The sequence below is a fragment of the Nuphar pumila genome, chromosome 8 (genome assembly GCF_984573655.1).
Source record: "Nuphar pumila chromosome 8, dmNupPumi1.hap1.1, whole genome shotgun sequence".
NCBI lineage: Eukaryota > Viridiplantae > Streptophyta > Magnoliopsida > Nymphaeales > Nymphaeaceae > Nuphar > Nuphar pumila.
Window position 1 is genome coordinate 118556861 of NC_143256.1, and position 12923 is coordinate 118569783.

General features: G+C 35.4%; 1 protein-coding gene across 1 annotated transcript in view; it reads left to right on the forward strand.

Moving 5' to 3' along the window:
• Positions 1 to 1329: 1329 nt before the first annotated feature.
• The window catches only part of LOC149830393 (CDK5RAP3 protein homolog), a 38691-nt gene continuing 27097 nt past the window's right edge, over positions 1330 to 12923 (forward strand). Inside the window, exons 1-2 of the mRNA XM_090015449.1 lie at positions 1330 to 1390; positions 4097 to 4231. Coding sequence (XP_089871575.1) covers positions 1330 to 1390; positions 4097 to 4231 — 196 coding nt within the window. The remainder of the gene's footprint in view (positions 1391 to 4096; positions 4232 to 12923) is intronic.

Below are 12923 nucleotides of genomic sequence, written 5' to 3' on the forward strand. Positions count from 1 at the left end.
TTGCATTGTGCTTTAACAAGATAAAAGCTACCAGTTTATATTAAATTATTTTATTTTTAGTTTCCATAATATTTTTTTACATGAGAAATATCATGTTACTTTCCAACAAAATTTCTAGACAACACTTAGATAAATTTATTCAGACAAAAGTGTAGTATGTGGTTCATGCTTTGCCCTAACACAACTAAAACCCTAGTGTTGGATTGAAATTTAGTTTTTTTTTTTTGAAAAATAACCGTGAGATTGTACATTTAAGTGAGAGTTTGCATTAGTCGGCGAGCGAAGCGATATATTGCAAAACTCTGTCTTTTCACACATGCAAAGTGGAAAAGGGTCGTAAAAAAGTTGGGTATTTACAATTTTGGACATAGAAAAAATAATGAAAATTTCATGACATTTTGAGAAACGTGTCAATTTTATCCCTATAAATTTTTTTCATTATATTTTTTAAAGTACTGTTTTATTGTAAACATTTTTGTTAGTTAAAATGCTATCTTAGAGTGAACCCAACTTTGACCATGTAGCAAGAGATGCCCCTGCATGTTTCAAACCATGGTCATATATCTCATGCCAAGTGACAAACCACAATCGCCCCAAGCCAGGAAGGTGGAGAGGTAGTGGGCATTGAAATTCAGACTCACCCTTTCAGATCCCTTTTGCTGGATCACATCACCATAAAGAAAACCAGATCCAGGTTCGACACAATTACTTTGCATTTAGATATGGATCCAGATATGCAGTTTAAGAAGTTAGATCCAAACCCGATCAACTATGATTTGACTCTTACCCTTTTTCTCCTCTAGTTAGAGTTGACCAAACTTAGTTGACTTCTTGCAATTCATCAGAAACCGAATCGATCCAAGTCGAGAGTGGATCCATTTGATCGTCAGTTTCCGTATATATCCACAAAATGTATCTGCTCTTTAAAAAGCCACCCAACTTTCAAATTATTACATTTTGCACCTCACAACCCTCAAGAATAAAATAACAGTTTTTTACAAACAAACTCAACTTATGTCAACCTATGCTCCTTGCTTAACATGAGGGCATTTTAGTCACTTTCTGTTTGAAAAAACAAAATGATTTTAAGAAGAGCATGATTTTGCCTTTCAGAAAAGAAGAGCATGGTTTTGAACAAAAATGATAAAGAAACAGGCTGATTGTATTAACTGGAGTTTTAATACCCTTTCTGTAAAATCCTGATACATTCAGCCGCTTGTTGTAAATTACTCACAAATAGAAAAGAGCGTTTTACTTCCTCCTCTGCTACTGCGATCGCTCGTCTTTCTTCTTGCGGAGGCTCGAATTCCCGTGGAAACTCGCCGGAAAATGACGGATCTGGCGGATGTCAGCAACCTTCCGATCGATATCTCCTTCCCTCGCCTTGGAGGTAATCGGATAGCTCTCTCTCTGTGTGTGTGTGTTCTGCTTGATTTTCGACGATTCTTGAATTGATATCTGAGTGTTTTTATTCAACTGTTGGTGAATTGGAAGAATGTGAAATTCCACTAGAGGGGGGGGTGAATAGTGAAATACGATGCAGATCGATAAGATAAAAAATAAGGCAATAAGGCACAACACAATAAACACAAGATTTATACTGGTTCGGCCGAGTTACTGACCTACATCCAGTCCCCAAGTAAAACACTTGAGCCTTCCACTATAACATCCGAGTTACCGGATAAATAGTACAACACCCTCTTCCCAAGAGGTCTTCTTCTCTCAACAGAGAAGGGGCACACCCTCTTCCCAAGAGGTCTTCTTCTCTCAACAGAGAAGGGAAAACACCCTCTTCCTCAGAGGTCTACTTCTCTCAACAGAGAAGGAAAAACACCCTCTTCCACAGAGGTCTACTTCTCTCAACAGAGAAGGGATACAGTGAATAACAGAGTTACAATACTTCCTATAGAACCTTCAGAATGATATGAATGCACGAATGAAGGATTCTAAGAATGTTCTGTTTGTCACTCAGAGAATACTCTTTGTCAAAGAGCTGGACTTGACTTTTTCTCTTTTCTTCCTTTTTCTTTTTCTCTTTCTTTTTCAAGGCTCTCTTTTCAAATCACGAATAGAAATTTTTCTCTTTGTAAGCTCACACGTCTATTCCATTCCTCTTCTTTGAATAGTTTATGTGTGTGTTTATATAGCTTATAAAAAGTAGTCGTTACATTTTGGAATTGTAACTTTTTGAAATGTGAAATGTTAGGTCATTTCAAAACCATCTTTTAGAGAAGTTCGAGAATGCCTTTTTCCATAAAGGTGAAATAGAGGGTACACTAGTCGTTGTATTGTTTTAGGTAATACATATTTTATTTAAAAAGTCTATTTCTTACAATAGTACATTTGAACGTTGGGTTGTAGTTTTGTCTTTATTCTAATTAATGATTTGAGGTACATTAGTACTTCTTTACTTTAAATGAGTGTAAGTACTATGAGTGCTTTGAGATATTTATTTGTACATAGTCATGTCAAGTGTATTCTTTATGTAGTGTATTTCAAAGTCTCCAGAGAGAATGAGGACCAAAAAGAAGGTCGACATTCTTGAGAAGGATATCAACAAGGATTTCTTACAGGAGGTATTTAATGCTATACAAAAAGAATGATGACTTCAAGTAGGTCGACATTCTATGGTTTTGTAAAAAGGTAACTAGAGTCTTTTCAAAATATATTATATTTGTATTTTATGTTTATGAGTAAGTCGACATTCTATGGGTTTGTAAAAAAGTAACTAAAGTCTTTTCAACATATATTATATTTGTATTTAATGTTTATGAGTAAGTCGACATTCTTGAGTGTGGGTTTTATTTATAAATAAATAGTCATTTCTCAAATGCTTTTTGAGGTGGCATTTAATGCTTAAAGAAATAAATGGTCATTTCTTATTTTAATAAAATAATATTTATTTTCTCAAATCGTCAATTCTAAAATGAATGGTTGTGAAGTACACTAAATGCTTGAGTAATACTTATATTACAAATAGTCATTTCTCAAATAAATGCTTGTGTATTATCTTTTTATAATTTGTCTTTTCTTACATAAATGTTTATGTATTATGAACCAAAATTTCTTACGTAAATGTTTGTGTATTATGAACTAATGCATTTTGTCTTTTCTTACATAAATGCTTATGTTTTATGAACCAATACATCTTTTCACATTTTATCTTTTCTTACATAAATGCTTATGTATTATGAACCAATACATCTTTTCACATTTTGTCTTTTCTTACATAAATGCTTATGTATTATGAACCAATACATCTTTTCACATTTTGTCTTTTCTTACATAAATGCTTATGTATTATGAACCAAAATTTCTTACGTAAATGTTTGTGTATTATGAATTAATTCATTTTGTCTTTTTCTTTCATATTTGAAATCATTAGCTTTTATATCTTTTCAAGTTGTCTTTTTCATAAATGCATGTTAGAAGGTACAAATAATGCTTTTGAAATCATGAGATATTATATCTTGTCAAAATGTTTTTTTCATAAATGCTTGTAAGAAAGTACAATTAATGCTTTTGAAATCATGAGCTATTATATCTTGTCAAAATGTCTTTTTCATAAATGCTTGTAGGAAGTACAATGATTTGTTTCAAAAAGGTGTTTTTGAAATGCTACAATATACATAACGTATCCTTTTATGAAAGCTTAACTTTTTGTAAATAAATGGCTTGTATGATTTCAAAGCATATAGTCTAATATGAAATATGCATGCTTCTGAAGGTTCTGTTACATATGACTCTAAAGAAGAAAAAAGTCTTCATCTTGAGGAAGCCGATCTTCTTGGATAATCTTTATGAATGTATGGCCCATCAAGCTTTTTCTTCAAAGTAGTATGATTGCATCAAATAGTTGCACTTGATCAAGTTGTCTTCACTCTTCTTAAGTGAAATAACCTTGCATCAAATACTCGTTAAATACATAGCACATCATATCCCGTCATAATATAACATATTCAGTTTCACATATGAAAGCATATCATATTTATCATATCTCATGAAAACATATCATGTATTTATCATGTATCATATATATGCATCATGAAAGCATATCATATTTATCATGTATCATCAAAACATAGTTTCTCAACAGAATGTCTGGTCGATCGGAAGAGGATACCAGTGGATTGTCGAAAACGGTTAGCATCGATAAGGGCTCGGATTTCGTCGGCGTTTGCTTCGCTGCTGAAGGATTTGGATCCCTTTTTTCTAACCATAGACCCTGAATGTAAAGCCGAAAATTGGGATATCTCACTTTATTATTCTTTGCTGCAAAATTTGGTATTGTTTTCCAATCATTATGTTGACATTCATTTGTAGTGTAAGATGCGATGATTTGTGAAGAAAAAAAGAAGAGAAGGAAAGTTCATGGTTTGCGTGATGTTTGTTTTGGGTTTCTCTTGATTCAGTTGTGTGCTTTTAAATCATTGTATTGGATTGACTCGCTCGATGAATGTGATGGGAATGGCTTGAGTATGTTATCTTGTGCTTGTTATGTTTTAGGTACTTTAATTTTTCTTTATTTTTGTGAGTGTGAATCATTCGTGCATTGGTCTTGATGACCCAACTGTGTTCGCGGATTGAATGTTCATTTCTTTGAAAAATCTAGCGTATGATTAGGCTTCCTGTGTATATTTTGGAGAGAGTGTTTAATTTTGGGGTAGTGAGTCTTCTCCATTTGGCCTTTTCTCGAGGGTTTTTGGCCCATCGCACATCCAAATATATTTGTCTTTGTAAGTGTTCATGGGGAACATGATGACAGGTCAACTGTTTAAAGTCTAGGGATTGCCCTTGGTGATTTGTGTTCATTCTGCTGTGGGTTGTGGAATGTAATCAGAGGGAAAAGGTGTTACTGAATATGAAAGGATTATTTGAGGCTTTAAATTTAGAGCTTTTATTGGAATTCAAGGACGTTCAGAGGGGGTCCTCTATTTTAGAATGGACCACTGGTTGCACTCTTGATTAGGATTTCTGTTTTCGCGGGGGGGGGGGGGGGGTGAGCTCCTCCGTGCTCCCTGTTTTTTCGACAGTCAGGGGTGGGGCGAGGCCCCAACCCTTCCCCCCTCCTCGTTTTTCCTGGACGGGCCGGGAGCTGGGCTCGGCCTGACAGACCCAGCCTACCCCTCAACCCTCCTTTGTGAGCCGGGAGTTGGGCTCGGCCTGACTGACCGAGCGCACCCCTCGGCCTTCTTTTGCAAGCCAGGATCGGGCTCAGCCTGACAACCGAGCCCACCCTTGGCCTTTTGTTTGTCGTTCTAGTTGGGTTTGGGTCCGCTTCGACTACGTACCTTTTGGTATTTATTTATACGTACTACTACTATATTTTTTAAACTTATTGTATATGTTATTGACTTTGCACTCAATATTATAAATCTTGAACCTTGATTGTGTGCATAATTGATTTTAATATAATTTTTTTTTGTGTTTTAGGACAAAAATGACGGATAAAGGGAAATGACTTGCGTCATCCTCATCCCCACATGTGAGTTCTGCTGATAGTTGTAGTGGGAGTGATGATGTAGGGCCACTATGAGTACATGTAGATAAGCTTGCAAAAACAGGAGAAGGAGGTGGTGGAAACAAGAGATTTCGATGCAAGCTCTGTAAAAGAGTTTTTGTTGGGTTTTACACAAGAGTGAAGGCTCATTTATTGAAGATACCAGGACATGGCATTTTAGGATGCAGAAAAGTTGATGAGGTAATGCGAAAACAATATAAGAAAATATAAGAAGAATATGAGAAGAGAAAGATAATGAGTGATGCTTGTGCATTAGTGTGCCAGTTAGAAGCCACCAAGAAGATATTGAAAAAAAAGAAAAGTCAATGTAGGAGGTAGATGAACGATACAAGCAACATTCAATACATATGGAAGGAAGGATATGGATAGAAAAGTAGGAAGGTATTTTATTCTAGTTCACTCTCATTTAATGCTGTTGGAAATCCTTATTGGAAGGATTTAGTAACATCTTTGGCAAATTGTAATTTGAGTAGCTCTGTACCTCCAAGCTCAGAAAAACTATGAACTACACTTCTTGTAGAAGAGACGGCAAATGTAGAGAGGTTGCTAGAGATTAAAAAATATTCATGGGAGAAAAATGAAGTTTCTATAGTTTATGATGGATGAACGGATATTCAAAGGCGTCCACTGATCAATTTCATTGCTTGTTCGCTCAGTGACCCAGTATTCTTGAAAGTAGTTGATGCATCTGGAGAATATAAAAATGCGGAATATTTGAAGAGGTTGTTTATAGAAGTCATAAAATAAGTGGGTGATCAGAAAGTAGTACAAATCATTACAAACAACACTGTAGTTTGTAAAAGTGCAGCGTTGAGTTTGGAGAGTGAGTACCCTCATATTTTTTGGATTCCCTATGTAGCACACAACTTAAATTTGACCGTAAAGAGCATCTGCAACCCAAAAGAAGAAGAAAATTCATAAGCATATTCTTTATGTTCATAGATTGAAGATTTAGAAAGAAATGTCAAAAGCATTAAGAATTTTGTTGTTAACCACCATCGTGCTAATGCTATATTTAATAGGCATTCTGACATAAAATTGTTTAAGGTCGCCGAAACACGTTTTGCGTCCATCATTGTGATGGTGAAGATGATTAAAAAAATGAAGAATACTTTGGTTAACATGGTGACTGATGAAAATTAGACATTCTGTCGTGCTGATGATGATGTCAAGACTCAAGAAATTAAGAAATTCATTGTTGATGATGAGTTTTGAGATAGAGTGGTATACTTCCTTCAATTTATGCAACCTATTTAGGAAATATTGAGAGAAGTTGATAAGGATGAACCCATGCTTCACAGAGTTTATGAAATGTGGGATAATATGATTGAAAAATACAAGTTGTAGTTTTCAAGCATGAAGAAAAAAATTCTACATTAGATGATTCAGAAATTTTTAACCATATTCATTCAATTTTAGTTAGAAGATGGGATAAGAGCAACACTCCTTTGCATTGCATGACACATTCTCTTAATCCAAAATATTATGCAAAAAAGTGACAGCCAGATGGTATTGGTCGTGTCCCTTTAAATTTAGACCCAGAGCTATCAAGACATAAAAATATGTGTATGACAAGACTTTTTTTAGAAGCATATCTTCTAAATCAATTCACACAAGAGTTTGAAAATTTTTTATCTTCGAGATTGTATGGACTGGCATTACTCGCGAGAGAGGAGGATAATATAGATACTATCACATGGTGATCAACATTTGGATCAGAAACACTTCTTCTCCAACATCTTGCATTAAGATTGCTATCACAACCTGTTAGTTCATCTTGTTGTGGAAGAAATTGGAGCACATATTCTCAAATCCACAATATGAAGAGAAACAAACTCACCAACAAGCGTGCATAGGATTTAGTATATGTTCGTTCAAATCTTTAACTACTTTCGCGAACCAATGATGAATACATGTACTAATTTGCTCTTTTAGTTATTTGATTATTTCTTAGTTTTTCATTTAAATATACTTGTATTGTATTTAACATTTTCAAATTGGGTTTGCAACGTAGACAAGGAACATCCAAATTTTGGGATGTAAACCCAGAAGAGTATGACTTCGAGGGAGAGCATGATTTGAACATGACAAACATGGATTTATCTGAGCCCAGTCTTCCTTCTAATGATGCATTTGATGATGAAGAAAAAAATTATTGAGATCCATTACTTCATCGTCATATACATTGTAGGATATACTTTTGTTATGTAATTTAGTTCTTTTATGCTTTACTTATTTGATTGATATTTAGGTTGATTTAATTGCGGTGTTAGTTTTTGTGATGTAGAATAAAATTGTAGAATTGTTAATTTGATATATTGCATGCATGATGAATGATATTGTGACAATGTTAAAACTTCAAATATATATATATAATTTTTTACATTTTAGCCCTGCCGCACCCCTGCACCCAAGGTTTTTTAAAGTGCCGCACCCTGCACCCGCACCCATGTGACTTAGCCTAAAACCTTCATTATATAATCATGTCATTTGAAAAAATCCAGATCAATACCCAAAAGCCTAAAAGAAAGCACATATTTATGCTAATTAAAAAAGAACAAATAAGACTCCTAATATTCTAAAAAAAAATCACTCATTCATTATTCATGCCTAATGCTAATTAAAAAATAACACAATCAAAACCCTAAAACCCTAATTAAACCTTCATGCTATTTCAGAAAATTACTAAATAAAAAACCTAAACCCTAACAATACATTATGCTAATTAAAAAAAAGTAAAACCAAATCAAAACCCTAACTTATACAGCTACAAACATCATAAATTATGCATTTATGATAATTGAAACCCCCCCTAATATTCTAACTAAAATAAACTCTCACTATTCATAAATTCATGCATAATAATAATTAAAAAAACACAAAAAAACCTAAAACCATAGCTCAACATTTATGTCATTGAAAAAACAAATCAAATTCCTAAATCCTAACAAACATCACACATAGATATACTAATTAAAAAAAATAAAACTCCTAAAATTCTAACTAAAATCAAGCGTGAATTGATGGAATCATGTTTAATGTTGTTGAGAAAAAAACACAAAAAATACCTAATTAAATATTCATGTCATTTAAAAAATCAAAATAAAAAAACTTAAATCCTATAAAAAATCAAAGATTTAGGGGTTTGATAATTGATAACTAAAATCAAACATTCATTAATAGGATCATGCTTAATGGTAATTAAAAAGAAAATGAACGCAAAAAACCCCCTAAATCCTAATGTAACATTCACGTTATTTGCAAAAATCTAAATCAATACCCTAAATCCTAATTAAAAATTTCTTAATACTCTAATGAAAGTCAAGCATTCATTACGTGCCTAATGTTAATTAAAAAAACACAAAAATCCCTAAACCCTAATTAAATATTCATGCTATTAAAAAAAAACTAAATCAATAACCTAAATCCTAAAAAACATCACGCATTATGCTAATTGCAATATATATATATATATATATATATATATATATATATATATATATATATATATATATATATATATATATATATATATATAACCCCTACAGTCAAAACCAGTGTTGTGAAAAGCGTTGAGGCGTAGCGAGGCGCTCCACCAAAATCTGAGGCGAGGCGTAAAGCGTAAGCCTCAAAGTTTTTTTTTTAAAACTTAAAAAAAACTATAAAAAATATCTAAAATTATATAAAAAAACTTTATTGATGAAGCAACAACCAACAGGAAATAAAAAATCTCAAATAAATACTGAAAAAATATGAGATTAACATGTAAAAGTAACATTAATGCAACTACTTGATCTATGTAAGTATCTAAAAAATAAAACATGGGCATTCATTAAATTAAAAATTAACATTAACAACAAAATGCATCTTAGCATTAACAATACAATGTCATAATTAGAAAATGCATGTTAGGATTAACAACCACATGTTAATATATTTGTCCAAAACTCTTGGAAGATGGATTCTTTACAATGAATTGTACAAAAACCACCTTAACCCATTGAACTTGAGCAACTGCTATATACACAAGCAACTCTAACCTCTGTCTTTCAAATGTAAACTCTCTACAAAGCACGATCAAGGATATGAGGAAAACAAAAACTTTGAAAATATCACGAGAAATTAGCAGTTGAATGATCGCTGCTCTAAACTTTCGTCACTAAGATAACTGTGATCAGCGAACACCATCTCCAGAGCAGAATTCTTGTCAATTTTTAAATAGAATGTAGATGGGGCAAGCTCATTTAAGGACTGTACGGTCTAAATTCAGAACATTTTGGGAGCAAAATAACACAAGGACTTATAGGCAGTAACAGCAGCTGAAATCTGCAACTAGAAATGCAACCACAGAAATCGAGAAATGTGTTAATGAAAAATTATTCTCATTTACAAGCCAAAGCCTTCTCTTATCCTACATTATATATCACAGTCATATAACACTTACTGAAAGCATCACCAAGAAAATTGAAAGTAGAATAGTCAAGGCTAATGTAGCACAAAAAAGAAACCAGTTATGACAAATTGACGGTCAGAATGGAGACTGCAACCTAAGCACCAGGTGAGACACCTGAAGGATCCTTCGATGAATCAACAAGATCCGGTGGCAAAAATTGCCACATGGGTACCCCAGGGTAACCCATAAACAACATAGGTTTCAGGGTAACCCATCCTTCGAGAGAATGTTGTATCACGCGAGAGACGAGAGAAGAGATAATAATAATAATAATAATAATAATAATAATAATAATAATAATAAGAAGAAGAAGAAGAAGAAGAAGAAGAAGAAGAAGAAGAAGAAGAAGAAGAGGAGAACGAGAGAGCAAAAAAATCCATACCTATTTCGGGGCTCCACCACGTGAGAGAGAATGCTGTGATCCTGTGAGAGCCGTGAGGGAGAGAAGGCTGTGAGAAAAAAACAAAGATAGGGGGTGAGAAAAAAAATAAAAGCACATAAAGGGGTTGGTAGGGCTTTGTTTAAGCCCTAATCTTTTGGTCGAATGAGGGTTTTGACCCTCATTTGACCAAATAAAATGAGGCATACCCTCATTCGACCAAATAAAATGAGGCGTACCCTCATTCGACCAAATAAAATGAGGTGTGTACGCCTCAGTTTGAGGCGCGCCTCGCCTCGAGACGTGCGCCTCAAGGGTATTGCGCTACCTGCGCCTCAAGGCACAAAGGCCCTCGCCTTGAGGTGAGGTGCGCTTTTTGCGCCTTGAGGCGCGTTTTTAATAACACTGGTCAAAACCAAACACACACTCATTTATGATATGGAAAAAAAGAAGAGGAAAAAGAGAAACCCAACTGCCAACTACAAGGGGTGCATCCATGCATGTAAAAGAGGAAAAGGCCGTTGGAGCTCCACCACAGCCTGTCGGTAGCGTCGAACGATGGATGGGCCATACCACAAGAATTGGATATATATAGAGAGGGGGCTATCGGCTTGTGGGAATGCGGGGAGGGCCAAAGGGTGAGGAGAGAGTGGGGCAACCTGTGGGCCTGCGCCATGGGGTTGTGGGGAGGGTCGAATGGCGAAGGAGGGCCAATGAGAGAGAGAGAGAGAGAGAGAGAGAGAGAGAGAGAGAGAGAGAGAGAGAGAGAGAGAGAGAGAGAGAGAGAGCACCATTATGGTATGGGGGAGCCCAAAGGTCGTGGCTCTCTTTGGGTCAGGGTGTCAGTCATGAGTGCCCACCTTGGGTCAGGGTGGGCAGTGCCCACCCTGACCCATAACCCCTTGGGGGATTTTTGTGGTTCAGGGTGGAAACGTGACCACCCTACCCACAACGTGGCTCCACCACTTGATACAAGGTTGTATCGTACAATATGAATATGATACACTCTCGTTTCATGATATGAGTGTGTATTGTATCGCTTTTTCCCATAGTAACAATACGTATCGTATGATATGATACAATACTTACAACATTGCTAAAATTCTTAGCGCTATAAAGAATGACTTCTATATTTTAGTAATGGGTTCAAACAATGAACCTAGAATTTCATATCTAGTGCACTATTATGTCTAGTCTTGAAAAAAATGGTTAGAGCATCTGAGTTTAAAGCTACCTACAACTGGCATACATCAAAAGATTCCCCATGTATTTACATGGAATGTTGCACCAATGTTCACAGAAGTATGTAACTTTAGTAACCATGAAAATAATCCTACCTAGCATGGGACTCTTGTGAAAGAATTTCATTCCAGTGGATACCTAAGATAGTTCCTTAGCTACTTTATGCTTGGCTTCATGTATCACTCCCAGTTTGCTTCCTGCCTTAACAACTGTGTTCTCAATCCTAAGAATATACTTAGCGTAGACACCAAATTTTTCCCAAGATATCCAAAATACTAATGTCTTTGGAAGAATCAAGCTACAGGATTGGAGTTCACAAAGGGGGCAACATGAGAAAACTCAGAAAATCCACCGCTTGTCCCTACCGGATGGCTATCTCAGTTCAGCCGTCCAGTCGATCCAACATTTGCTTTGTCTCTCCTTGACGACTATCTTAATTCCGCCGTCCGACCCTGGACGGTTACTCCAGTTTAGCCATCCAGTCTAGTCCAACATTTGGTATGTCTTGTTTCCAGAGGATAGCCAAACTTGTTTAGCCGTCCACCTTCGGATGGACAAACCAGTTTAGCCTTCCAACCAGTTTGCAAATGAGGCACATTCGCTTCATCTACAACCACTTTTGCACATTTTCGAAGGAATATTCTCCCCCGGATAAACTTTCTCTTGGGGAGGACTCTTCCCAGTTAACCTCATCTCTTATCTGGGATGAGTACAGATCCATTTGGACCAGATCTGAACTCGAAAAGTCCCATGAACTGTATCCATTTTGAACACCTACAAATAGGGGCCTGCCTCTATGATCATGAGGAAGAGAAGAAAGCCGTCTAAGCGCTGAAACTGAGAAGAATGAATGCAAGACTGCCAAAACCCGTCTCTTTAATCTTCCTCATTTGCGTAGAGGTTCTGCCGGAACAACTGCAGAAAACCCTCACTTTCTTGCGGAATTACTACTGAACGGACGAAAAGGACGAAAAGAACTCTAAAGCCTAAAACGGACCTTGGGTCTGAAAATGGTGTGTTTGCTTATCTATTTTTCCTTTTCTTTCTTTTATTTGTTTATTTTATTCATTTAGTTAATTCTATTAGTTTAGAGCAGATTCTTACATGTTTCTTTTATTTATTTGCATTATCCGCTTTGTGAGTTGCGCTACAGAATCAAAAGGCGTGCTCCGGCTTTACCTTCCCTTTGGCGAAGGACGGTCGGAGTTCGAACGATATCCCCAAATCATTTAAAAAAAATTTGTGATTTAAAAGGTAAGCTTCAAAATTTGTTTATCAACACTTAGCGACTATGCCATTAATTATCTTAAGGTGCATCTGTGTAGTTA